The sequence below is a fragment of the Brachionichthys hirsutus genome, chromosome 3 (assembly GCF_040956055.1).
Source record: "Brachionichthys hirsutus isolate HB-005 chromosome 3, CSIRO-AGI_Bhir_v1, whole genome shotgun sequence".
In the NCBI taxonomy this organism is placed as follows: Eukaryota; Metazoa; Chordata; class Actinopteri; order Lophiiformes; family Brachionichthyidae; genus Brachionichthys; species Brachionichthys hirsutus.
In genome coordinates, this window is record NC_090899.1 from 4,575,510 (window position 1) to 4,601,578 (window position 26,069).

At 46.0% G+C, this 26,069-nt stretch overlaps 4 protein-coding genes across 5 annotated transcripts; 1 reads left to right on the forward strand and 3 right to left on the reverse strand.

Moving 5' to 3' along the window:
• Window positions 1–1,351: 1,351 nt before the first annotated feature.
• Window positions 1,352–8,239, reverse strand: atn1 (atrophin 1). The gene is made up of 10 exons (XM_068760541.1): window positions 8,213–8,239; window positions 7,804–7,905; window positions 7,308–7,427; window positions 4,331–7,116; window positions 4,019–4,235; window positions 2,553–3,936; window positions 2,361–2,468; window positions 1,855–2,001; window positions 1,469–1,649; window positions 1,352–1,385 (listed from the first exon to the last, which is right to left on the reverse strand). The coding sequence occupies exons 1-10, from the start codon at window positions 8,237–8,239 to the stop codon at window positions 1,352–1,354; spliced, it is 5,106 nt and encodes a 1,701-aa protein (XP_068616642.1).
• A 4,532-nt stretch (window positions 8,240–12,771) lies between these two features.
• LOC137917774 (gamma-enolase-like) lies at window positions 12,772–16,776 on the reverse strand. Its single transcript, XM_068760510.1, has 13 exons — window positions 16,733–16,776; window positions 16,318–16,403; window positions 16,052–16,147; window positions 15,889–15,947; window positions 15,731–15,800; window positions 15,496–15,629; window positions 15,176–15,398; window positions 14,893–15,090; window positions 14,324–14,400; window positions 13,432–13,556; window positions 13,227–13,335; window positions 13,020–13,078; window positions 12,772–12,841 (listed from the first exon to the last, which is right to left on the reverse strand). The coding sequence occupies exons 1-13, from the start codon at window positions 16,774–16,776 to the stop codon at window positions 12,772–12,774; spliced, it is 1,350 nt and encodes a 449-aa protein (XP_068616611.1).
• A 1,145-nt stretch (window positions 16,777–17,921) lies between these two features.
• Window positions 17,922–22,345, reverse strand: mlf2 (myeloid leukemia factor 2). Of its 2 annotated transcripts, XM_068759820.1 has the most exons (8): window positions 22,090–22,345; window positions 20,982–21,093; window positions 20,830–20,865; window positions 20,137–20,190; window positions 19,905–20,033; window positions 19,514–19,673; window positions 18,691–18,905; window positions 17,922–18,305 (listed from the first exon to the last, which is right to left on the reverse strand). In XM_068759820.1, the coding sequence occupies exons 1-7, from the start codon at window positions 22,131–22,133 to the stop codon at window positions 18,694–18,696; spliced, it is 747 nt and encodes a 248-aa protein (XP_068615921.1). In that variant the 5' UTR covers window positions 22,134–22,345; the 3' UTR covers window positions 17,922–18,305; window positions 18,691–18,693. The 2 variants fall into 2 exon arrangements, with proteins under 2 accessions (XP_068615921.1, XP_068615928.1); XM_068759827.1 differs by lacking the exons at window positions 20,830–20,865; window positions 20,982–21,093; window positions 22,090–22,345 and adding an exon at window positions 20,460–20,782.
• Window positions 22,346–22,816: 471 nt separating this feature from the next.
• cdc42l (cell division cycle 42, like) lies at window positions 22,817–25,902 on the forward strand. The gene is made up of 6 exons (XM_068760374.1): window positions 22,817–22,870; window positions 23,948–24,052; window positions 24,160–24,232; window positions 24,322–24,431; window positions 24,643–24,840; window positions 24,942–25,902. Exons 2-6 carry the CDS (start codon window positions 23,948–23,950, stop codon window positions 25,029–25,031), a joined length of 576 nt encoding a protein of 191 aa, XP_068616475.1. The 5' UTR covers window positions 22,817–22,870; the 3' UTR covers window positions 25,032–25,902.
• The last annotated feature ends 167 nt before the right edge of the window (window positions 25,903–26,069 follow it).

Consider the following 26,069-nt stretch of genomic DNA (forward strand, 5'->3'; position numbering starts at 1 on the left):
GCTGGAGTTCTTAATGTAGACAGAATGAAAGAAAGAAAGGCGATTGTGTTAGTACATTTATTTAGCCAGATCTATCTGTCCGCCACATCTGCAAGCCAGCAGCAATTTTGCTTTTGAAATACGAAGACCGTATTCACTGATCCATGTATGCTTGAAGGAGACCCCCCCCCCCCACACACACACACACTGCCTTGAGCCTTCAGCAGTGTCCGTAAATCACACACTCACAGCTCCTCCTTTCTTTCTCCTTTCCATTTCTCTCCCTCGCTCCATTTTTTTTTTTTTACTTTTCATTTTTACAGTGCAGTAAGGAATGCTCGCTCTACAGGGTGGCTGGTGTTCATTGGAGCGGCTCAACTCTCATGTCTCACACTCATCCCATGTGTCTTCTATTAGCTACACTCACCGAGAGAGGGACGGCAGGGAGACAGAGAGGGGTGGGGGGGGGGGGGGGGGGGGGGGGTTAGAAGGAGAAAAGAGGGGGGATGGGGAGGGGAGCCAGGAATCTGATATGCTTTTTGCATGAGTGACTTTTATAAAACAAAGAGCGCACAAATAGTATGAATGCATATGATCAGGGAAATAAATACAGTGCAGGAATACGCAGGGAGACTATCAAAAAAGATTATAATTTATTTCCAGATGTTTTTCCCTTCATTTGCATCGTTTCACAAGGTAAATAAAAAATAAACATAAAAATGAAAAAACCAACTGCCGTACCATGAAAAATGTAAAAAAATAATACAAATAATATGTACTGTATATATAATTATATCATTATCAACAAACAGACAACACTAATCATAGTAACAATGGCATTGATCAGAAACATAACACTAACTCGCTGGTTTCATGCATATAGAACACCCCCTCAGGTACAAAAGAGGGGGGGGGGGGATTACTAAAAATAGAACCAAAAGTTCCACCAGTTTAGAATAAGTGCCTAGCTACATGCAGTGACATAAAAGACTCATATACACATTCCGCCTGGCGTCAAGTATTTTTACATGTACTGTACTTCACTATCGCCAGCCCCATCTAATATGCTGTACAGAGAACGGTCCAAAGCCATCTGCAGTTTAAGAACATTACGTGTGGAAGTCAACACGGTTGCAGTTTGCAGGGACAGTGTGCAACATTTTCACGCCCCTCCTCCCTACCGCTTTGTGTTCTCAAAATGTCCTCGCTTCCTTCAGTGAAATCCCAGTCCTTTACTCCAACCTTTGTTTTCAAGTCCTCAAAGGTTTCAACGGGAGCAGTCTTTTAGTCCTTCATTGTTTTCAGTGCTTTCAATTTGCTTAATTCCTATCTTGCACACATCCTCCACGCTGCTCTTTGTTGTGCCCCTCCCTCACAGGGTCTTGTCACTCTCCTTCTTCAGGTGACTAGAACGTTCAAAGGATTAATGATGTTAGAGTGCAATTTCACTCTAACGAGTGTTCATATTAATCTACGTAACTCTTTGTACCTGTAATATTCATCCTGGGTGAGGGTGTGGTGGTGATGGTGATGGATCCACTGTTGTTCCAGGGCCAGTCTCTGGATCTGCAGCTCTGCACTCTGGGCCTGCTGCATTGCCTGGAGCTGATGAGCGGCTGACATGGGACCGGTGAGGGAGGACGGCTGGGGCAGTTCACGGAAAGGAGCGCCTGCAAATGAAGCACAGAAGAAAGAGGAGGAGTAGGTGCGAATACAATAGGAAAACAGAGAAAGAAAGGAGAAGAAACAGCATGGAGGTCAATAATCGCTATCATTTCAATAAAGAAGTATGTCCATAAAGTTTCTGCTACTGTGGAGGTTTTAGAGAGAGAGAAAAAACGGAACAAGTACATGGACGAGGAGCCTTCTCCTCACCGAACAGCTGTTGGCGGAGCACCTCGCTGTCAGTGAGGGGGTGAGCCAGGATGGGCGTGCCTAGTGTGGCTCCTGGGTAAGGTAGGCGTGCCAAAGGAGCCCCCGACGCCAACGGGTCCATCAGGGGGTGAACCCCGCCCGTCGTCGCTAGATGCCAGTAATGTAATAGGAAATACAGGACTTATTTAATAAGAGTCAAAGCTGGGAATTCAAAACAAAAATACATACAGCCTCAAAAAACTTTGTTTGTTTGTAAAGGCAAAATCTTAAATGACCAAAACAAGTTATATTTAAGCACCTTGTAAGTCATTAAACATATTTTTTTTGTGTCAGACTGTACTTATGCTCACTATTATGAAATGGTATGAAGCGCAAATATATTCACATCCAACTACGTGGTATTAGTATTCAGTGGTGTATAGAGTATCACCAGCCTGATCCCTTGACTAGCTATGACAGAGGACACGGCTGATGATGCTGACAGCATTGTTAGTAGCAGTGGGTACCTGTGTCTTGCTGGTGCAGATGCAGATGTGAGTGGATGTGTGAGTGCTGGTGGTGATGAGGCGTCACGTTTAACATCTGAAGACGCCCCAGATTCTCTCCTCCGCCTCCTCCGGCTGTTCCGCCTCCACTTCCTCCTCCTCCTCCTCCTCCTCCTCCTCCACTTGCGCTTCCTCCTCCTCCTCCTCCTCCACCACCACCACCTCCACTTCCGCCTCCTCCTCCTGCACTACCACTTCCTCCCCTTTCTCGCTCTCGCTCTCTTTCTCGCTCTCTGTCCCCAAAGGCCGGCAAAGTTACTCTTTCTCTCTCCCGCTCCCTTTCTCCACTCCTATCTCGCTCGTAAGAGTGAGGGGAGCGAGTTGGAGTGGGATAGGTCTCGGGGGGAGCAGCCGGGGCAGGGGCTGGTGGCGGAAGAGAGGACAGGGAGCTGGGAAAGGAAGAATGGGGAACTGGGTGATGAAGTGGGGCCGCACTGGAGGTTGGAGGGCCAGGTGGAGGAGGAGCTGGCGGAGGAGCAGCTGGGCCTGCTGGGGCTTGAGCAGCGGTCGGGGTTGCTGATGATGGGTGAGAAGGGAGAGAGGGCGGGAGGATAGACGAAGGGGGTGGATTGGACAGGGACTGGGGGGCAGGAGGGTTGGGAGGTCGAGTTATAGGTGCCAGATTTGGGTTCTGGTGGTGTGGGGGGCCAGCAGGAGCTGGTGGAGGAGGAGTGCCGTAAAGCGACACCTCATTTGCTCCTGCTGCACCTCCTCCAAGGAGCAGGGAATGTGCATGCACTTGGGCATTGGCATGGGCGTGATGAGAATGAGAGTGAGCGAGAGCGAAAGCTGCGTGATCAGGTATGGATCCCGGCGCATAAACTCGCTCATCGCTCTTAAATTCAAAGCCCGGCTTTATCCGATCGCGATGCGCAGCCATCGCATGAGGAAAGCTGACTCCTCCGAACCCCCCACCCCCAATCCCTCCATGCATCGGCCCTCCTGCCATCCCCGCATGGCCCGCGACACCCGGACCCCCTTCGAGGCCGCCACCGTACAAAAAGCCCAAGATCGCTGCAGCTGTAGCCGCATCGGTAGGCAGGTGGTGTGGGTGGGCTAAAGCATGATTCTGGAACTGAGGAAGGAAGAACGAGGGGTGCACATGGGGGTGACCATGGTGAACTTGTGCGTGGTGTGCCTGGGCGCGGCTAACTGCCCCCAACGGAGACATGGCATGAGGGCGAGCGTACTCGCTCAGCGTTCTCAGTGCAGGGGTGTCAGGGCCAAGATATGGACCTCCTAGACCTATTCCCAGGGCGCCCTGGGGGCCAACCATTGCCGTTGCCCCACCCATGGACGGCAGGAGGAGGGAATGGGGAATGGAGTGAGTGAGGGATGGGTGGAGATGGTGTGCTGGGTGAAGGTGTGCGTGAGGGTTTGAAGGGTGATGTTGGGGATGGGGGTGATGGTGGGGGACAGAGTTGCCCGAAGAAGACGAGGCAGAAGAAGACGGGTCAAGGATGATGGAAGACGAGGAGGGGAAAAAGAGGGAGGAGCCCTGGCGACACCCTCCAGCGGCGTTGATATCTTTCTGCTGCTGTAGAGAAAACGACAAAAAGGCCGTAAGTCGCGTCTGCCCTGCTCTGAGGTGCGTAAACGTCAGGCTCAAATGTGCACACCTGTAGATGTCGATCCAGTTCCCTCTCGCGCTCCCGCTCTCTCTCCCGCTCCCTCTCCTTTTCCCGTAGGTCTCTGGCCCGCTGTTCAACCTCCCTACGTGCCCTTTCAATCACCTCGTTCCTCTTCTTCCACAGTTTGGAGCCATCCAATGGGACAAAGAGAACGTCGCTGCGGGCGCAGGAGTTTCCACTGCCACGGTCGAGAACCTTGTGAAACCTGCAAGCGAGTTAAACACAGCTCACGCTTAAGATCACCAGGACCAGAAACATTTATAATTAATAATTTGATCACGTCGGAAAGGATTGAACTACCGTGCTGATTGGCTGGCGTGGATGGGAATGTCTACAGGCTTTGGTTCAGGAGAGGGGCTCCGTAATACAAGTGGTGGGCTCTCGGTTTCCTCCCTCTCTTCTATTGGCTCCTCTTTGATAACAGGAGTCGGAGGTGGGCCTGGATCTGAATGTCCGTCTCCACCAGGCACTGAAGAACTAGAGGCAGGGGTGGAAACACTGTTGCTTGTGGACGAGCTGCTAAGAGGCGGAGGTCCTTTCGAGATATTCTGAGGTGAGAGCGACTGTGAATTGTTATGGCTGCTACTGGGTGCGCTGCTGCTGCTATTGCTGTTGGCCGTGTTACTCCCGCTGTTCCCATTGGAGTGGTACGTTCCGCTAAATGGAGGGTGGTTGTTCAAAGTGCCATGAAAAGGGGTTGGCCGACATCCGGGCGAACAGCTGGATGACATGCCTGGTCCAGGAAGTGGCATGTTGGGCCCAGAGGAGGAACCAGGCGGAAAAGATGAGAAGCCTCCCATCTGATTGGTGGATGGGCTTGGTAAAGGTGAAAGGGGTATAGGGGGAGTCTGGGCGGATTGGTAGTGTGAAGGACGCGCATTTGGTGCCATAGCTGATGGGGGTGGCTGGGCGTGTGGGGTTTGAGGTGGGGGCAGAGGAGGCTGGGGTGGTGGCGGGGGATAAGGAGCATTTGGAGGATGTCCGTGATGAATGGAAGAGGAGGATGGAGAGAGTGCAGGGGGTTGATTTGGGCCCCCGCGGTTTTGGTACAGAGCAGACTCTCGTAGGGTCGAGTCTCTGTCTCTGGGCCCAGACTGGTAGTGGGGGTGAGCTTGGTGAGGGTGATGGGTTCCCCCAGGCCCTGTGTACTCTCGACCTAGGTTTTGGGTCATTCCAGGGGGGCTGAGGTACTCTCGATTCGTGCCAGTCGAAGGAGGCGGCCCAGCAGGAAAATCTTTCCCCCCTGTGGATGGATATTCTCTGTGAAAGTGGTCTGATGAGGGAATTTGTGCCTGGTCCATGGGAGCAGGGAAGTCTCGGCTGGATGCGTTTTGAGGGTGCGGGTGAGGTTGAGGGGGCAGGGAGGAATGGGAAGGGTAACTGGGATTGTTTTGGGGTGATGCAGGTTGGTCTCGGTTCAGCATGGGAGCGAGAGGTAGTGGAGTTGAACTTGAGGGGTTACTCTGTTGGGCAGAGTTATTGTTTGGGATACTGTTGCCTACAGCCTCTCTTGTCTGGTTCCCAAACTCACCCCATCGACCTCCATCTTTGTCTCTGGGATGCCCCCCTCCGGTTCCATTGGCACCATAGTCTCTACTCTGGCTTTGGTTTGGCAGAGGAAATTCCCTCCCTGCGTCACGTTCCCTTTCCCGTTCTCTATCTCTGTCTCTGAAAGATGCACCAAAGTCTCTTCTTTCAGGGCCCAAGTTCGGTCCGTCTCGCCCCGAAGCTTGGAAGTCCCGGTTCTGACTCACTGAAAGACCCACAAACTCCCTGCCTTGAATGCTGTTGGACCCAACCATCGCACCACAACTACTATTGCTGTTACCGCCACTACTGCTGTTACCAATGGGAGCAGGGAACTCCCGGTTGACTTCTCTCCCCCCACATTCCCCCCTCACTCCCCTCTCCCTCTCTCCTGCAGCCCCCCTCTCTCTGTCCCCTCCCCCCCCAGCATACCTAGGAAGGTACTCTCTGTGGGGGTGGGGGTGAGGATGGGGGAGGTAAGAGGGATGGGAGGAGGAGTGGCGAGAGGATGGAGGGTTGTAAACTGAGGGAAGTTGCTGCTGCTGCACTGGGGGCTGGTGATGTGGTTGGTGCGGGTGGTGGTTTCCAGGGTAACGGGAGTAGCCCCAGCTCCCCTGACATCCTGCTGCTGAGCCACCCTGCCAGCTGGTGGAGCTGTAGTGGTGAGGGTGGTTGGAAGGTTGGCCTTGGGACTGCGGGCTGGTCTGTGGCAACAGAGAAGGAGGCGTGGACTGAACCTTGTCCAGGAGTTTGTCTGGCTTTTCTAGTCTGTCTCTTTCTGTCTTGACCTCGGTGGGCAGGTTTTGTCCCCCGAGCTCCAAGGGCTTGAGGGCAGGTGGAGGAGGCAAAGAATGGGGGATGTTGGGGCTGTTGTGGGAGAAGTCTCCTCCTGACATAGTTGTCTTTGACACACACTGAGTGCTGGCTTTGGAATTCATTCTATTGCCACCGAGCGCACCATCCACACCTGTCGGTCCACCATAGTCAACTTTACACATTAATTTAGAGTCCAGGGAGAAATAGGACTTCCTCCCGCTATTGCTGTCGACTGACGAATCACCTGCTCCGCGTGCAGGTGGAGTCAGGCCAGAGGAGATGCAAGGAGTGGAGGAGGGCTTAAGAGATGGACAGTCTTCAATTCTTGATTCCAGATCCTGCTTTTCTCCATCCCCACAGGTCTCCTCCCCTCTCACATCTCTTAGCACTCTCCTGTCCTCTCCTCCCACCTTCCCTGCTCCTCCATCCTTGGCTTTCTCTCGCTCCCCTTGCTTTGGCGAGTCAGGCCCATCAGAATCAGAGTCCAGGCTGCCCAGAGGGGAAGCTGAGAGACTTGGGGATGAGGAACGATTGTCCTGGTCTATATCACGCCCACTGCTCAAACTACTGCTACTATTGGCCAGGCTTCCTACAACTGAACTCCTACTGCCCTGGGATTGGCCATCTTCATTGTCGCTCTCACGGGATTGGTTCGTAATGGAGGTTGGAGGCGGGATGGTGGAAGGAACCGAGCTGTCAGTGGAGTGTGTTGACGCAGGAGGGTTTGGCGTAGAGGCCGAATCCTGACAAGAAAAGATCATTTGTGGTTGGAGTAAACATTTGAATTCGGTGACTGTGCTATCTTTGGCTGGCTCTAAGTTTGTGTAAACAAAGAATATGATTCATAATAGCATAGGCAGCGTTTGTTTGAATGTCTCAGCTGAATCTAATTTATCGTCGGTCTTTACGGAACAGTTTGAAATGAAACACAAACCTGAACTTTTTGCCTCTTTGGAGGAGACACGAGTTCCTCCCCCTCACTCTCTGATGAATCATGGCCATGCGACCTGCGATTGAAGCGATTTCCAGCCAATTCCTCTCCAGCAGCTCTTTGCTAAAAGGACACAATACTTTTAATTCTGTAGTGATGCCTTTGAATCCTTAAAAGACCAGTGGCTGCTTATAAATCCGGCACACACACACACACACACACACGTATACAAGTACACACAAAGAGAGCAGAAATGTCAGTGGTTTCCAAATGGAAAGCTGCTCAACACAATACTACAAGACGCCTCAAGAGTACGCCTGTGGTAGTTACACCGATGACTCATAGACAAAGGCAAACACACACACACATATGCAAAACACGTGATCGAATACAAGACAGTTCCTCAACGTTCGTGACTGTTGCACTTGCATACACAACATACACTTGTGTTCAAAACATTGACAAGAAGGAAAAAGAGGTAAAAGAGCTCGGCTCTAACCGTCTGTCTGTCGCTGCGGTCAGGGCGGGTGGGGCTGGGGTGCGGGCGTCTACCCCTTCTTTCCTCACTTGCCCCCCGCCGTCGGCCACTGCGCATGGGCATCTGCGAAACCCCAAGTCCAGGAAAAGAGGAAAGGCATGGAAGTCAGGGAAAATACATAACAGGGTAAAGTAGGATGGATATGGAAAAATGCAAAGAGAAATAAGGAGTGTATTTGGTTTCAGTAAAACCTAATTAATACAAGCAAAAATAAAAAATAGCAGATCTCTCCCAATCCAGGGTGAGATACACCGATGGTATTAATACTTCCGATTATGAAGCAGCCATGCTCCAAAATGAGTGTGAGATGGGGCAGAAATGTACTGTCCCTGGTGTCATTGTGGGAAAAAGGCGTAGACCTTGTTCGTACCGATTCTTTGTGTGTCCGTGTTTTCATTCTTTCTTCTTTAAAATGGCCACTTTACAACACAAGCCCATCGCAGGGCCCGAACCTGTTGTTCTATACTCACTGGGCTATTTTTTTTTACACCATGAGTGCTACCAAGACCTGCAAAGAAGCAAAAACAAAGAAGCCATTATTTGATTTATCTGCATGGAAGTCCCACTAAGATTTCATTATTCTGCTAAGGAGTGCCAATTTAAGAATGCAGCAGGAAACTAGAAAAGCACGATATTTGTTTACATTCCTTAACCATGAAAACAGACCTTTAGCAACTGTATTCACGTTGATATCATAATAAGCTGAGAAGTTATTCACAAAAAGCATCACTTTCAGTAATGGTGGATTCTTCTTGATCTCGATCCAGAGCTTTTGAAGATACAACAAATCCGTTTGTCCCCTACTAATTCCAAAGTGTCTTGGTAAAGGCCAGCAAAAAACAGAACCTCCTTTGTGGAGGCAATAAGAGAGACATTATTGAAAGTGTCCAACAACAAAATCATTTTGCAGTGAAAATTTACCCTGATTTCAACTGGATCTGTTTCCTCAGGTATTAAAGATAGAACAAATCCGTTGACCTGCTCCGATGTGGAATTGACTCGGCTTTAAGATGGCGCTTGTTAGAAATTTCTATCTCTAACATTAAATGTACAGTAGGACATTTGTTGTCCCCAGCCTTCATGCTTGTATCCAATTCCATAAACATCGGTCAATAATAAACCAAGATATTGATGAACACATTTTGAAGCTCTATTGACTGGAATGTTAGAAGGTCACAGGTTCGAATCCGACTTGCGGCCTTTCTGTGAGGCCATTGCATGTTCTCCCCGTGTCTGCGTGCGTTCTCTCCGGGTTCTCCGGCTTCCTCCCACCACCAAAAACATGCAGCTTAGGTGGATTGGTGACATTAAAATTGCCCATAGGTGTGAGTGTTTGTGTGAACGATTGTCTGTCCCATGTGTAACCCCGCCTCTCGCCCGTTGACTGCTGCAGCACAAACCTCGACCCGGTAACGGACAAAGCGGTTCAGAAGAGAAATGAATTTTTTGAAGCTCTATTTACTGACAACTTCAACAAAAATTACTAAGTGATCCAGAATCCAGAATTTGGATCATCACCAAAAAAATGTATCATCTGTTCCTGGTAACATTCCGTCCGTAACATTTTGAGTTATCCTGCTAACAGACGGGGAAAAAACCAAGCAGACAGCAAGATGAACGCTTGCAAAAACACAATCTTCTTGGTGGAGGTAATAATGTTTATCTCAAGAAACTGTAACAATATGAAAACATTTGTGGAAATATTTGAATTTATAAAATTACTCCTCACTGTATTGGCAGAACTGCCTCGCACAGCACACAACAAAGTTTCCCCCCCAGCAGTCTTCACCACAGCAACAAATAACCAACATGGACAATAAGAGAATGCACTGGAACGGATGCGGAATAACTGCCTGCTATGCCACGAAAAAAGACACAAAGAGCATCCTGGATGGCAATCCGCTTAAAGATTCTAGCAAAGATTTCAGGAATATGCCCCCCCCCCTTCTCCTCCTCCTCCTCCTCCTCCTCATTCTACTTTCATCACAACAGCCAAAAACCCACAGTCACTCCCGGTTACCCTCCCGAAGCCAGTAGGAAACAAATTCAAATCCGTTTGGGTGTGCCTAACGACCATAGGTGGACGAGTTTGGCAAGGCCTCCTCTCATCCATTCATGCATTCATTCATTCATCTACCGCTGTGGTGAGAAAAAAAATAGTCTAATCTATATTGAATGAGGACAGAAATAGTGCACGGTGGAAACACGACTGGATGAATGTTATGCTGAGCTGCAGCACGCTGCTATGCAACCAATAAGCAATAAATACAGGAGCTACACAGAGGTGTGTGTGTGTGTGTGCGTGTGCGTGTGCGTGTTCGTGTGTGTGTAAGCAGACAAGCTCCACTACGCACGGGCTGTGCATTAATTATTAGTGCATGCTGCAGTGACTGATTCAATCAGTTATGAGTAAAAACCTTTATTGTCACAAACACGCTTTTATAAAAGATGGAGCCTGCATCTACAGGACGAAGTTCCTCACGCTGGGGGAGTCTAACCCCCCCCCCCCCACGGAGGGCTGTGGGGGGGGGTGACTGTACACAATCACGCATCCAGTTACAGGTGGCAGCTCCCCGCCTTGCCTGTGGTCCGCTGACAGGTCCCACGGTCACGGTCAGTAAACAAACAGGACGCATCCGGATGACTCCACGCGCACACACACACACACACACACAGACACACACCAGTTCACATGCATTATCAACCAAACTGACCGCCGCCAGAGATCCGACGCGAGCAGCGTGCGCGTTGCAGCGAGGCCGCAGCAGCGGCTCTTTCTCCTTTCTTCCCGTGGATGTTATTGATACCCACGCAGAAGGAGCCCCACGGCCGGAGCCGCTGCGCAAGCCCGCCTCCGACGGACCGAGAGCCGCGTGATTACGCGTTCACAATCCCAACGGGTGGCTGCGCGGTGCCGTTTCTAGACGCATCGTAAAAAAAAAAAAAAGGTAAAAAAAAGAAAGCGCATATGGGAATGGAGAATCGGAGTATCTCGCACCGGTTCCAGATTACGCGCTGGAATGTGGGTCCATTAGCATTAAATTAAACCGGGCCGTCATTTACCCCACAACGCAGGAGTATGTTAAAACGCACAAAGAGGGGTAAAAAAAAAAAAAAGAAAAAATGGAAGGAGCGCACCGACGTGGCTAACAGGAGCAGCTCCCGTGTAGACGCATCCATTTTCCCTTCTCCTTACCTATAATATCCAGCGATGCGTGCTCGCACTCTCCCTTTCCTTTCTCTCCCTGTTCTGCCGTGTTATGTTGCACGCTGACGCGCGCACCCCGGAGCCCAGGCGCGTGTCAGCGGAGGGTTGCGCGTCCTCATATTGCAACGGGCTCCGCTCATAACAATAATGCAGAAGAATCCGCTTTCTATTCGGCGCAGGGGAAAAACAGGGGTGCCAACTGAAGACTACAAATTGATGCGTCCCCTCGGCTCTTCCCCACCCCCTTTCGGCCCCTTTTTCTTTTTTGCCCCCCCCCCTCCCTCCCACTCCCACCCTATGTACTCCCCCCTCTTCCCCTCTAACACGACATGCACTTTTTTTTTTTTTATACCCCTCTCCGGTCTTACAGTCACAATTTTTTAGCCGAGGGGTGAGGGATGCAGGTCGGGTGAGAGAAAGGCAGATGAGAGGGCGTGAGTTGCATGAGGAGAGAGGAGGAGGAGGAGGAGGAGAATGAGGGAGGAAGAGAGGCGCAAAGAGAGGGCTAAAACTCTGAAGAGGGAGGGTCTCTCTGTCTCTGTTGCACGGTCCCTCCGGAGTCACCTTTACTGTATGAGGAGGTTCCGGTCCAGACAGAATAAAGTCTTTACGCGTGAGACATCTCTTTGTTCTGAGGATCATTTTTGAAATTTACAACGCCGGAGAAGCAGAACGGTGGACAAAAGAAAGAAAGAAAGAAAGAAAGAAATATTATTATGTGAGCTTTTTTTAAATCATGGAGTCTGTTTCTGTCCAGCAGCTCCCAGCCTGCCTGTCTGCCTGTCTGCCTGCCTGTCTGCCTGTCTGTCTGGTAAAAGCTTGCAGTGGTGTGTCCATTCAAGCGGCTCTGCAGACCTCCTCCTTCCTTCTCCTCCCCTCCCTCTCCTCCGCTCCGCTGCTGTCGTTCCTCTCCCTCTCTCCCCCCACCTTCACGCAGCCCCCCTGTCCCGTCTCCTATTGTGTAGTAACCATGGAAACCGGTCCGGAGACTGTACCCGATGCGCCTGCGCGGCTCGGGTTTTCCTTCATCACTCGCAGCCCGACACGACAGGAACGGCGTCATCACCGCGGCTGATCTCGAGCGCCCTCTGCTGCTCATCTCGAGCGCTGCCTCTTTTTTTTTTTCTTTTTTTTTTAATAATTCAGGATTCCAGTGGGACTTTCGTGGAAGTAAAATTTTCAGCATTGACAGAACACGTACAAATGTTGAAAGTTTTTTTTAAAGGCAATTTTATATTAATTTATTATGTAACTTTAATTCAACAGAGAAATGACACGAGTCACACAGTAGTTGCCCTTTAAGCAAACACACGGAGAGTCGTGTGGTAGGAGTTAATGTGAAGTTGTTTGTTTATTAAGATTAATAACTGACAGACACATTAACAGATACAGTTAGCAGTTATGTAAGCGTGCTGCTGAGTATTCACGTCACAAACAGAATGAGGAGCTGGAGGGAGCGGAAGCGATATGGCACAAACGCCTCAAAGCTCTTCTGCCAGGTGAGAAGGAGACAGGTAAAGTAACAAAGAAGTGGAATCAGTCAAGTCTGTGCTGAAGCAATGCAAAGTAGATATTTAAAGTTCATTCATTTTAATAGTTAATATTAGTAGAGCTGCGCTAAAACAGATGTCATTATTCAAATACATTTGTATTAGGGAAATACAACATGTTTCGTGTGTATGTGTGCGTTCTTGTGTGCCGTTGCTAAAGGTACTGGGTGTTCAAAGGGTAGTGGGATTACGAAAGTTGTGTCCAGCAAAGCGGGCCTGGTCTCCCAGTTCTTCCTCAATCCTGTGACAAAGAGGAAGTGAAAGAGGAATGTAAAGCAGCAGAAGTAACGTGAACGTGAACAAAAGCAGACGGAATAAAGTGGGGAAGAAGGAGAGAAAATGACATAAGGGTTTGAGTCGATGTAAAAGATTCCCTATACCAATACGCGCTCATAACAAATGAAGTTATGAATACACACCTCATGAGCTGATTGTACTTGGCTAGACGTTCTGATCGGCAGGGAGCTCCAGTCTTAATCTGAAGGAAAAGCAAAAAATAAAGACTCACCAATACTTGCTAGATAGATGTTAACATGATCTTTAAATTTAAATTTTGTTATAATAGCATTTATAATTTAATCAGACATGTTTTTTTTAATTTGCAGGTGTGTGTGTGTGTGTGCTACCTGTCCAGTGCAGAGACCAACCACCAGGTCAGCTATAAAGGTGTCCTCTGTTTCTCCCGAGCGGTGGCTCACCATCACACCCCAGCCATTCTCCTGCGCCAGCTTACACCTGAGCGGCAGGGGCGAGTAGAAATATGATGCACATTCTCTCGTGCACACTCACACACCTATGCGCTCATGCAAATTCCAAACAAAGTCAACTCACGCGTTGATGGCCTCGGTCACAGAGCCAATCTGGTTGACTTTTAGCAGGAGGCAGTTGCAGGACTTTTCCTCCACTGCTCGTTGTATCCTACGCGGGTTGGTGACAGTCAGATCGTCTCCAACCACCTGTGTAATGTTTAAAACAAAGTTACAGACGGGTTTGTCCTCCGCCAAGGGGGTTGTGGAGTTGTTTTGAGTTGTTTGTCTGTTAGCAGGATTACAGAAAAACCTTTGGATGGATCTTAAGCTACAGCTTAGACCCCTTTACATTTTGAGAGCGATCCGGATACCCGTCTGAATACAAAAAAATCTGGATTTTCCCATTTACTTATAAAGGAGGGGCTTTAAAAAAAAATAAAAAACATATATTGTAAAATATGCATTACATTTACTCACCAAAAATTACAGTCATTTGCACTCTCATGCAAAATGTCTGACACAGAATGAAGTCAGGAAAATATATAAAATTCTAACATTGAAAATCTGAAAAAAGAAAATCTGTTAAAAATACTACTCCGATTCACTTTTACTTTTCATAGTTGGTGCATAAAGATACCAAGAAAAATGTATAACCTTCCTTTTGATGATGATCCAGATCACCATGTGGATGATGTAAGTCTAATTATGAGGGGAATGAGCTGCTTGGCGGAGGTTTGTGCTCTGCGAGTTCTTTTCTAGTTGTCACATATATATTTTTTACATATAATAAAAAAAAAAGTGAAATGAGGTGGCAACAATCCTGTAAACTGAACAAATAGCAAAAAGCAACCTTTAAAATCACAAATGGAATTTGGTAATGTGGGAAAAGAGAGTTAATGAAATGCAGTGCTGATTTACAGCCAACAACGTTTTGAATTTCATCTTGTTCATAACGACACATGTGATGGCCGTACCTGGATGCCCGCTGAGGCTGTAAACTGTGACCAAGCAGGCCAGTCATCCTGGTCGAAAGGATCTTCAATCGACACCACTGGAGGACAGACCAGGAGGGCGATTTATATTCATTTAATATCCAACCGGCTTTGAGAAGCCCTCATCTTTTCCATTACTCACTCTCCAGTTGGAGCGCCAGTGAGTGCCAAGTAAACGTTCTAATAGGACTACACACAGCTGCACACAATCACTTGCCCACAAAAGCAGGAAAGCACAGCATTGACAGGGTAAAGAGCCACATTGGAGTAAGTGCGTGCTCGCCAAATGTTCACTGTAGCACATAATTAAAGCCTCCTGAACAGGCCTGGGTGTAAAGGAAAGAGGCCATTCTGTGCAGACATCAAGCACTCTTCTCTTAGAAGAGGTTGTGAAAGAACATGGCAATCGTGGAGACGTGACGAAAAGCCTGGCGAGTCCGATTACCAATAATTTGGCACTTTGTTGGCTTTGTGTTCTCTCAATAAAACTAATTATTCCTGATGTGCATTTGATCTTGATCTACAACCTCAAAGGCATCGAACATACACACCTGGGTAGTTGTTGATGAAGCCCTGGTAGATGCTGGCCAGCTCGTCTGCGCTGATGTTGCGAGCAGCCTTAGGTGGAGACTTGAAGTCCAGGTCATACTTGCCCTCTATGAAGAACTCTGAAGCAGCGACGTCCATCCCGATCACCACTTTGTCTGTGAAGCCAGCTTTCTCTATGGCCGTCTTCAGCAGCTCCAAAGCTGACGAAGACAAATGGCAATATCACACCTGCGCAATAGAGGGGGGGGGGGGGGGGGGGGGGGGGCTACTTTAAGCTGTGCCTACCTTCGCCGTTCTCTTGTATATTCGGGGCAAACCCTCCTTCATCTCCCACATTTGTAGCATCCTGACCATATTTCTCCTTGATGACACACCTGAGTGTCTGGTAGAGCTCCGCCCCCACACGCAGAGCATCACGGAACGACTCAGCCCCCACAGGGAGGACCATGAACTCCTGCATCGCCAGTTTGTTTCCAGCATGGGACCCCCCATTGATCACATTAAAAGCCTAAGCACAGGGGGGGCAATTAAAGGGAGCTGAGATTGTATTTAGGCTTTTGTGTGTGTGTGTGTGTGTGTGATACAGTTTTTGCACAAGGACTCACAGGAACTGGGAGGACCAACTCTCCGTTTCCTGCCAGATCAGCGATGTGACGGTACAGGGGGACGCCTTTCTCTGCTGCGCCAGCCTTGCATATGGCCAGCGATACTCCAAGAATAGAATTGGCCCCAAACTTAGCTGGGAGAGACACGGTAGCAGTCACACAACACACGGATGCAGCGGCCGCTGGAGCAGAAAGATGTCATTGCACAAACGTCACTGATGGGAGTGAGGCTTACATTTGTTCTCGGTGCCGTCCATTTCAATCATCACGTTGTCCAGTTTTTCTTGCTCCAACACGCTGATTCCCTGACAGAAATACAAAATATTCTCGCTATAGATAGCCATTCTTTGCCATTTCCACTTCAAATGGATCACATTTTGTACTACTACTTACAGACTGCATGAGAGCTGGTCCAAGGGTGTCATTTATGTGATTAACGGCTTTCGTTACACCTTAGGGAGCAGGACCGAGAGAGACATTTGGATCCATGGAAAATTAAGACAGACAAGCCCATGCTTTAATAAAAGCAGATACACAGCCAAAGACAAGCGTTGACCTTTGCCCTTGTAGCGAGTCTTGTCTCCATCCCGGAGTTCCAGAGCCTCATAGATGCCAGTGGACGCACCGCTGGGGACAGCAGCCCTGAAGAGACCTGACATGGAAACAAGAGGATGAAGGGGAGAGGGAGGTACGGGGTTTGAGCTCCAAGAAGCAAGGTGAAGAGTCGTAAAGGTCATTTCGAAAAAATCTAGATTATACAAGGTACACCATCAAGCACATTATCTTAAAAAAAAAAAAAAAAAATCCATTTGTATTTTGAACCTTTGCCAGTATGAAGATCTACTTCCACAGTAGGGTTCCCCCTGGAGTCCAGGATCTCCCTGGCAACAATATTCACTATGGACATCCTGGAAGAGAACAAGACATGTCTTGTATTAATTTTTACTACTACCACTGCACATTACAAAAGCAGCACTCGTGCAGCTTCATATAAATATTACAGCAGATTTTGCTTGAAAATGGAGGATGATGACAAAGAGAATCAGGGTAGAGTGTCAGCATGTCTCGTCACCAGGACTTTACGCAAATGTTCCTTTTCCTCACATGCATGCACGCCGTGATGGAACCGACGCTGCTGTGAGGATGGATAGCTGCGGAAAAGATGCTGCCTCGGAAGATGGTGGCACGCACATACGCACAGAGAAGGAAACATAAATCAAAGGCTAATAACGTGCACCTATTTATGGATCTACTGTCAAGCTGTTCCAGACCAGGAGCCATTTCAATTTTCTGTGCTGTTTCAGTCAGTGAATATAAATAAATATGGAGTCGGTGAGAAAACCCAGAGCAGGAGCAGAAGAGCAGGAGGGGGGGGGGCGGATAATGAAGGCAGCAGAGAGGAATGGAAGGAATGGAAAAAAATAGATCAATCTTTTTACATTACCTGCAGCTTGTTTGAAGCCTGGCGGAGAAAGTCAGGGAATATGAGCAAATGCGAAGGCAGAGGGAGTGATAACATAAGACACACAGGGGGGGGGGGGGGGGGGGGGGCATGTGAATCATTGGAAGATGCAGGGAGAGGGAGGGAGCAAAAGTGGGAAAGGGAAGAGATGCAAGTAAAAATAAGTCAATCAATCAGATTTAATGTATTTCATGTAATTGAAGTGGCAATAAAATGTAATGATTGGTGGAAATCAAGATGTGTTTTAATTCAGTTATTTTTCTCGCTGTGTTCCAATTGAATCCCTAAAATCATGTTCTTGTCCGCCTGCTGTGTGCATTCATGACAACTGTGTGTATAGTATATATATTGTCCAAACATCACATTAACATGAAAAAGCTGCTTTGCTGCAAAATCCAGGTAGTTCTATCATCCTGCAATAAATATCACAGAAATAAGGGTTTGCTGCAGAAGTGGAAATACGCATCTGTATATTTAGATGTGGATGACAGGCTGAAAAACATCTAAGCAAAGAGGGTAGTACATCCAAGAACAAAACAAGGCAGTCTTTTGAGAACTTAGGAGATCTAACATGGGGATTAAAGGAGACAAGAAGACAGGCAGGCAGGGGACAGGCGCAATTCCTATTGGGGGGGGGTTGTGTTAAAAATAGTCATGGATGTAATTAAAGATACAGCAAGCACAGACGCCGGATGCTGTAGGGTGATTTGTGAAAAAGAGAGATGTTTTCATTGGCTGCACCACTTGCGGTACTCCCATCTGGATGTCACATGACCTGCAGACATGGCGGCTCCGGGACGTGGGAGGATCCAGTACGGATGCAAGTAAAGGCAGAACGACTCGTTCGTTTAGAGCAGCAGCACAAAACACATCTTTGACAGAAGTTTCATTCTTGTAGTGTGGTGTGTGTGCAATAAAGTTTTATTTAAAAAATTGAACACATGCAATCTCAAACACATTTCGTAATTATCTAACAATGTTTAATGAAGTTTTATTCAGTTAATTAGTTAACAGCATACAATTCAATCACTGACACATTGGTGTCTTCACAAACATAAAATGGACTGTACAGCAGATGCACTGTATATATGGTTGCACAAGTGTGTGTGTGTGTGTGTGTGTGTCGAGTGGAACACCAGAGAGGGGAAAACAAAAATGTCCATGTAATTATCACGTGTGAGGGGCTTTGCTGCATGTCAGTATATTGTTTATGGAGAGACAGTCCAGTCATATCAAACATTTACGACAGGCAGTTGTGACAATCATCAACTTCCATCTTAAGTGTTGTTCACAGCATCGGGGGAAGTCTTCCCTCTACTCCTTCTAACAGGTCGATCGAGTGTGGCACCTGCAGGGTCAATCAAACAGGGACACGATGTTAAACGCGACAGGACAACCGGCGGACTCTTCCCAGCTTTTACTGTTTTCACTCAACAGGAACCACGAGTTGTCGTTTGAAACAGACAAGAGAAGAAAAAAGCTTGCATTATTTATTTTTTTAAACACCAGACTGGTATAGATGGATGAAGAGCAGATGATGTGTATTTCTTACTCCAATATCATTTACATTTCAGTGGACAGGATATACATTTTGATCATTGTAAACAAGTCTTATATCAATATGTAAAGCGTTGACTACCGTTACTTAGATAAGAACATAAAGCTTTATTTTCCATCCACCAGCAAGATGCAGGAGCGGTAAATACTAATAAATACTCGGTGTTCTCTCTTACCTCTCACCAGTCGTAACGTGGACGGCTTTGGGGCTGACGGTGTCTGGGGGACTCGTGGCGATGGCCTGGTGGGGACGATGAGCTGGGCGGCGCAGTGAGGGCCAGCTGCTGGCCACCCCCACGTCGATCTCGGGCGTAGTCCAGCATCCGGGCATTAGGGGGAACATATCGTCCGGCCTCCCTCCTCCATTCTTCATCAAACGCCGAGGCATCAGCTATAACAGAAGGCAGGTTGTAACGTAACAATGTAGGGGGCAATAAACCTGAAGGTTTATTGTTATTTCATTATCTGCAGGTTGAACGATTAATAAAAAATTCAAACTCTGCCATGTTCAAGCCCTTGTCGTAAAGGCTAACGCGAGGCTTGTGAAGCCTATCGTCCACATAATAAATCTCTCTGCATTGAGCAGCATTTTTGGTTTATTAAATATTAATGTCCTTTGTGAATATGTGGAGCCACTGCCTTTAATGTTAAAATATTGATTTCACAAAAGAGGAAGGAGGGAGAAATTGTAGGAAGGGAGGAGGCCAGAGCAATTAGGTATGTCCTCCTGAGACCCAGCCCGCTGACACGCGTCCTCTGTAATGGACAAATGTCCACTACAGAGGACATGCTAGCTGGCTGGGTCTCAGGAGGATATGGCAGCTCCCATAGGCGCGCAAAAACAGCATAAACGCAAATATCCCGACTGCCAGAAGGGGGAGACAAACATCAGACGTGTCAAATTTAAATAACATTATTTCAGTTTCATATTCATTCAAATCAGGCTAGAAATATATTCCGATGTTCCTTCCTCGCCGTCTTTGTGACCCAGTGACTTACTCTCATCAAGGTTAATGAAGTCTTGTCGTTCTTCACGATCGCCAGTGCGGCGATTTCGTGACCGCTCCATTACGTGCCCACGTTCCCCAATGTGGTGGCCGATGGCGAGACGCTCGAGGCCACTCTCACTGTCCCTCATGGACTGACGCGTCTCACGGACCTGCGGTAAGCAAGTAAATGACGCTCTGCAATCTGGATGGACTCAGACTACTACGGCAGCTATGACATTTATTATTACCACAGTTAGCACACTGGTGATGCTAGCAGAAAGCCACAATCCTGCCCGGACTAATAAAACGTGAAGGCCGAACGGCGAGTCAAGTTTACTTTTGGAGGTTGAGGAATGCAATCGTGTATTGTAATGATTTCAATCGGCGTTACAGCTTCTCACCCCTCCAGGGCCTCTTCTCGTTTCGCTGGTCTGCTGATAAACCTCAGGAGGGCCTGAGTCCGAAGAGGAGTAGGAGATCACTGTTGAAGAGGAAAACGTCTGACAGTTTGGCGAACTGGTCATTCTGTCCTGAATGAAAGACAATAAAATGAAATAGTTAGATAGATGGCGTACTCTCCAGGCGTGCGTTTCATTCATTCATTGTTACAAACCGCTTCACAGATCTGCTCACCATGTTCCCCATCATCTCTCCCATCATGCCAAACATATCCATGAACCCTCCGCCCTGCAGAAATGAATTAATTCAAGTTTATTTGATGAAACTTGAAGTACAACCAGAATGAGTCACCTCTATAACAACATTGATTGTTACTTTAGTGCCCCTGGGGTATTCCTAAAAGCCCAAATACCTGAGTTTTATGGCAAAAAATATAAATTAGCATATTTTAAAGCAGAGAAGTCTACCTAAATGATCTCTTTTTTGATATTAGATGACTTTTCCCAGAATGACACCAACATTCAAGAAAGAGAAACATCTCTCATGTTCATATTTACGCTATTTTGGTGGTGCGCAGCTTTCTTGGAAATGACCAAAGAGTGTCTTCGAGTCATCCTTGACACAGCAATTGAAAATCACAGTCACACTCAGTCAGTTACACGACACATCAACCACAAAGACACAAACACGCAAGAAATTAAGATTACTGCCGATTGATCTCAGTCAAGACTAGAATGTTCTCCTGCAGATGCAGCATCACTCCCCCACAACGCCAAACATGACTCGAGTGTCTTTCTGCCCCGCTTCATTTATTACTACCACAACACCAATCGGCACGACACTACACCTTCCACCTGAATCTCTTTGACTATTAACATATTGACAGTGACAGCGGATATGTAATCTGTAATATCTAAAGATGCTCACCATTCCCATCATGCCAAAGGGAGCTAGCGTACCAGCCTGGAAGATAACGGCATGAAAGTCAGAAACCACAAAATACCATATGTTGGAAATAAACACTTGAAATACAAAAATAAATAAATGCATGAATACGGTCATTAACAGCCAACAGTTACCTGTCTGTGCGGTGCACGGTGTGGTTGTATTTGGGGGGTTAGGGCAAAGGGGTCCATGGGAAACGGTCCAAACAGAGCCCTCATCTGCTGCCTGTGAGCTGCAAAAGGATCCCTAGAAGAAATCACAGAAAACGATCAATGTTTTATGAGTATTTTGAATTAACTGGGTGCAGTCAAACCTCAGAATATTGCGGAATGGAAGCTTGTTGCATGTGAGGATGCAGGTATGAAAAGAATCAACTGTGAAATGTGTCTATGGCACAAAGTATTGTAAACTGTAGCATGCTACAAAATTTCTCTTTTCAGAATTGTAATGTTCTTTATTTTATCAAATGTTTACAGATTTCAACCTTGCCATTTATATATTAGATTTTTCAAGAAGACTGCTTTGAGAACAAAAACCTGAAAATGTCCAGAACAAGTTCTCACGCCCAAAATATGTCCACAATTCAATTAATGTTAACAGACAAAAACAGCAAATTGTTACATTTAAGAAGCAAGCTATTTTTTTTTTATTTTTTTTTACAATTCCTTAAAAATGAATACAAATATAATGGGGACAAAAGAATGTTCAGAGAACCAGCAAACTGTCAGTAGCATTGTATGAATAAAAAACACAATTAAAAGCTTGCGTGAGATCATATAGAAAGTCAACAAGGGTTCATGATTGTCTACATCCTTTTATATCAGTCTCTTGTGCGCAACAATAAATGGACATTAAAGGTATGCAAATATTCAGCAACATGTATTCGACATATGTAGGAAATAGTTCCCTAGATTAGAAAATAATCTGGGAATTGGTGTTATTTAGCTAAATCTCAATGTTAACGCTATTTGAGAAACAATGTGAAATTTGGTGTGCTGATATTTGAACATTTTAGATGATAATAGGACACTCCAAGCAGCGTCGAGCTATGACAGCTTTTTTTGTTATTGTCAATCCAATATGGAGGAACACTGGAGGCCCCCACAGCTGGCTAAAAGTAGCGTTGGGCAGCCTTACCTGCTCAAAGCACAGTAAAAATAGAACTTGTCAGTCTCTACATTTCCCATATCTTGCAAATCACAGAGCGCAAACATTGTCTGAAAAATTAAATTGGACACTCACATCATATAGGGGTCGTCATCGACGTCATTCAAGAAACGAAACATGCTAGGTTATTTGACTCAGCTGGCTGCTGCTAGCCAGCTAGCTAGGTGAAAACAGTCGTGGATAAAATGAGAAACGGAGTCAAACTTTTGCCAGGCTAAAATGGAGGTCCTTTAACTGGCTCCGTTACTAAAGTAATAAATCCTCGGTATTGTTTACCAAAATGACAGATTATACAATCTCACAAGAGAGCAGATTCCAGAAACTGCAGGAAGACTACACATGCAAACGGAAGTCAGCCCTCTGACAAAGAGAAGCGACTGTCAATATACCGTAATAGCCAACCATGAGTTCCGGTATATTTATTTTTCAAAATAAAGTTATGGTATGATTCGCGAAAAACATGACTTCTTGGCTTCTTTTTTCTTTTTCTAAATAATGAATTTCGCCGTAGACTTGCTAAGCAATCCTTCCGTGTACAGTCAAATAATTAAAACATGTCTTGTTTTTTTACCCGGCTTGGAAAATCCTAAAATCTTAAATATTTTAAAATGTATTTACTTATAACTATATCTATTTTGATTTTTTATTTATGTTTTATTTATATAGTCGGTTTGTAGATAGATAGATAGATAGATAGATAGATAGATAGATAGATAGATGAGATAGATAGATTCTATGTGCGCTTTTGTCCAGCAGGCGGCGGTATTTCTATTTTGCGAGTATTGCGCCTGCGTTGAAGGTAATCCGATCCTCAATCCCGGATGTAACCAACGCCTAACCTGTCTGAAGGAAAACGGTGAGTAGTGGAGTTAGAAAAGTCTGAAATAACTATTTGTGTGTTTTTGCACAGCGGGAAAGATGTAGCAGACTTCCCTTGACAATATAAACCACCGAGAGGAAACGCTTGTTTGCTGTTTTGATTCATTCGCGGTGCGTCAAAGTTTCGTGGCACTCGGGCTTTGCTCGCTCACAAACACTTTATGCTAATCGAATTTACAGTTTCACAGATGGCTGATTATGCCCTTCCCAAAGTTTTAATTTACTTTATTGTTCAACAACGAGCTGTTCTAGGTTTCGTGAGTTAAGTGAACTCGGTTAACCGATACAGCAACAACATGACAGGTGACAACTTTAACTGAGTTAGTCAATCAGAGCTCCGGTAACGCAGAGTTAGTTTAAACGAAGTTTATTATGTTCCGGATCGGCTCCTTTTCGTCAGGATAATTACTATAAGTTCTTTTTCCAGTCCCCAGCTTGTCCTATAATATTTTTGGGAAAGTGCTGGCCAGCACGAGTTACCAGATTGTCTAGTTTAGGCTAAAGGCCGTGTTTTTTTTTTTTTTGTTTCGTTCTGGTATTTAGCCAATGCGGAAGTGATTCGCTGTCATCAATAATCCTTGGAATGAACATGTAATAACAAGCACAGCGCGACTAATGTGAAGGATTTTCTTACTTTTTTTCAATCCTCTATCCGCAGTCATTGTGATTTTTAAATTTACTTCCCAAAATACTAAAAAGATCTGAAATGTATACCCAAAATTCTCCCAAAATTACGATACTACGCTTATTTTATTCAACTCTAAACTTGCTATAAACGCCCTCGAATGATTCATTCAGTTATTTCTAAGAGACAATATTTTACAAGTGAAACTAGCTCTGTGTGTTGTAAGAAACAACAATGCCGGTCATTCAGGCCTCACCCTGGAGTAGTATTTATTTCACCCTATCCGCATCTGTAATGGTACACCAAATAAAACAAGTACAGATGAAATAACACGGAAAGTGCGTCCTCCAAAATCAACATCGCTACACTTTCAACAATAACACCTCCGACTCTATTTTGTTGCCTCCTGTTTTCCTTTTATCGCTGTAGATGCAGACTATTAAATGCGTAGTGGTGGGGGACGGTGCAGTGGGAAAGACCTGCTTATTGATCTCCTACACAACCAACAAGTTCCCCTCAGAATATGTGCCCACGGTAAGATAGAATAAAAACTCTATGTATGTTGTAAGCACATTGACTTAAAAATACTTTTGGAACATTCCTCATTGACAAATTATTTATTGTTTTTTTTTTTTTTCAAGGTGTTTGACAATTATGCGGTCACTGTGATGATCGGGGGAGAGCCTTATACGCTCGGCCTGTTTGACACCGCAGGTAACGTGAATGTCTCTTATATCCCTTCTGTGTGTCACTAAAACCAGTGGGAAAAACATCCGTGCTTCTCTTGTGATTGTTGCGTCCAGGTCAGGAGGATTACGACAGACTGCGTCCCCTCAGCTACCCGCAAACAGACGTGTTCCTTGTTTGTTTCTCTGTTGTCTCTCCCTCATCATTTGAAAATGTCAAAGAGAAGGCAAGTGGTAAAAATATATATGTTTTTCCCCCTTGGAGGAGGGAAAAACATGGTCTTAGCCGTTGTTAAGACCATGCAATGTTGGATTTGTTTCATTAATGGCCAATAATAAATGTTCTGTACAATTAACACACTTATAATTGTATAAATGAAATAAAAGAGGATAGTGAAGGAGGAGCAGGAAGTGACAACGCGATCTTCTGTTTCTCAGTGGGTTCCTGAGATCTCTCACCACTGCACACGGACACCCTTTCTGTTAGTGGGGACACAAATGGACCTGCGGGACGACTCGAACACAATCGAGAAGCTGGCAAAGAACAAACAGCGCCCCCTATTTCCTGAAAGTGGAGAGAAGCTGGCTCGCGAACTCAAGGCTGTCAAATACGTGGAGTGCTCTGCTCTGACACAGGTACAGGCCACCGTCAAACCGTTCCGCTCACCGTTACTCTGAAACCAACGGACAGGTTTCTCATTTACGTTCTCTGTCTGTTTTCTGTTCTGTTCAACCAGCGAGGGCTTAAGAATGTGTTCGACGAGGCCATCCTGGCAGCCTTGGAGCCTCCGGAGACCAAGATTAAGAGAAAGTGCATTCTACTATAGATGACAAATGACAGTCATAGATGTGATGATGTAAGTAAAATGCGGCTTGAATCAAAAGTCTATGAAAGATCAATGGCCATAACGGAAACGGACAAAGGGAAAGGGAGGCACGGTGCCACTGAGACGTATTCTAATACTTGTAACACTGATTGTGCCTTCAAAATAAACTTTGAAAGAGGCTGAAGGAGCAAAACTTCAGGCTGCAGTTAATGCAACACGTGTCACCCATCTTCTTTCCTGAGAGGTCTCAAAGTCGCAGCGTTTTTTTTTCTTCTACAAATTATCAGGTGGGGCAGGACCCCCCCCCCTTACCTGTGAAGATCTCTTCATTAAAGAAAGAGAGAGATGTTATGTTATCTAGTTGCCACTTGTTCCTTTTGTGTTTCACTTATCATGGCCGTTCTGGGGCTTCTGGACACAATGTAGGTTGTAAGAAACCCCTTTTTAATGAAAGGGGCAAGTTAATGTAAGGTGGTACTCTACCTTGCTTTCTTTTGAATTGAATAATAAAAGCAAAGTGGATTTCTGTAGTCGATTCTTCAAATCCCCAAAGCTTTCTTGAGAGGCCAAATTCCTTCTTCTTGACTGGTAAATGTCTGTTTTATTCTTCTTTTTGTGCATTGTATTAAATCTGTGACTCTGTAATGGGAATTCTTTTTTTTTTTTTTTTTTTTAAGCAGTTATTCATATTGAAATTTAGTTTATAAAATATTGCCAACTTTGAGTGACTGATAGTCTAAGAAATGAAGTTGTAATATTTTTCAATTAATCTTAATCTTGGTACAGATTGAGATGGGGGCCATTTCTAGTCAAATTCTGGGTGTTTGTAATCGCAGGAAAGTTTTAATAAAATTGTTTAATATGGAATGTAGCCATTGTTTTTTTATGTTATGAGGGAGAATGAGTGTGACATATTTCCCACCTCTGGCCAATAAACTCAAGAAGCATGGATTTTTGGATAAAGTTAAAGTATTTATTAGATTTTTCAAAACCTAAATGCACTGTTAGTGCAGGAACACAGGAGTTTAAACATGAAGA

Excerpts from the sequence above, each read along its gene's own strand:
- atn1 (XM_068760541.1), bottom strand. The coding sequence starts at position 8,239 with ATGAAAACACGGACACACAAAGAATCG. Across the intron at positions 7,117-7,307 it reads CAAAGAGGCAAAAAGTTCAG|GATTCGGCCTCTACGCCAAA; the intron begins GTTTGTGTTTCA and ends TTTTCTTGTCAG. Across the intron at positions 2,469-2,552 it reads CGGAAGTGGAGGTGGTGGTG|GAGGCGGAGGAGAGAATCTG; the intron begins GTGGAGGAGGAG and ends GAACAGCCGGAG.
- cdc42l (XM_068760374.1), top strand. The coding sequence starts at position 23,948 with ATGCAGACTATTAAATGCGTAGTGGTGGGGGACGGTGCAGTGGGAAAG. Across the intron at positions 24,053-24,159 it reads CCTCAGAATATGTGCCCACG|GTGTTTGACAATTATGCGGT; the intron begins GTAAGATAGAAT and ends TTTTTTTTCAAG. Across the intron at positions 24,233-24,321 it reads CGGCCTGTTTGACACCGCAG|GTCAGGAGGATTACGACAGA; the intron begins GTAACGTGAATG and ends TGTTGCGTCCAG.
- mlf2 (XM_068759820.1), bottom strand. The coding sequence starts at position 22,133 with ATGTTTCGTTTCTTGAATGACGTCGATGACGACCCCTATATGAT. Across the intron at positions 19,674-19,904 it reads CGAGAAGAGGCCCTGGAGGG|GTCCGTGAGACGCGTCAGTC; the intron begins GTGAGAAGCTGT and ends TGCTTACCGCAG. Across the intron at positions 18,906-19,513 it reads CTTCATTAACCTTGATGAGA|CTGATGCCTCGGCGTTTGAT; the intron begins GTAAGTCACTGG and ends CTTCTGTTATAG.
- LOC137917774 (XM_068760510.1), bottom strand. The coding sequence starts at position 16,776 with ATGGCTCCTGGTCTGGAACAGCTTGACAGTAGATCCATAAATAG. Across the intron at positions 15,399-15,495 it reads AGTTGGTCCTCCCAGTTCCT|GCTTTTAATGTGATCAATGG; the intron begins GTGAGTCCTTGT and ends CCCTGTGCTTAG. Across the intron at positions 13,079-13,226 it reads TTGGTCTCTGCACTGGACAG|ATTAAGACTGGAGCTCCCTG; the intron begins GTAGCACACACA and ends CTTTTCCTTCAG.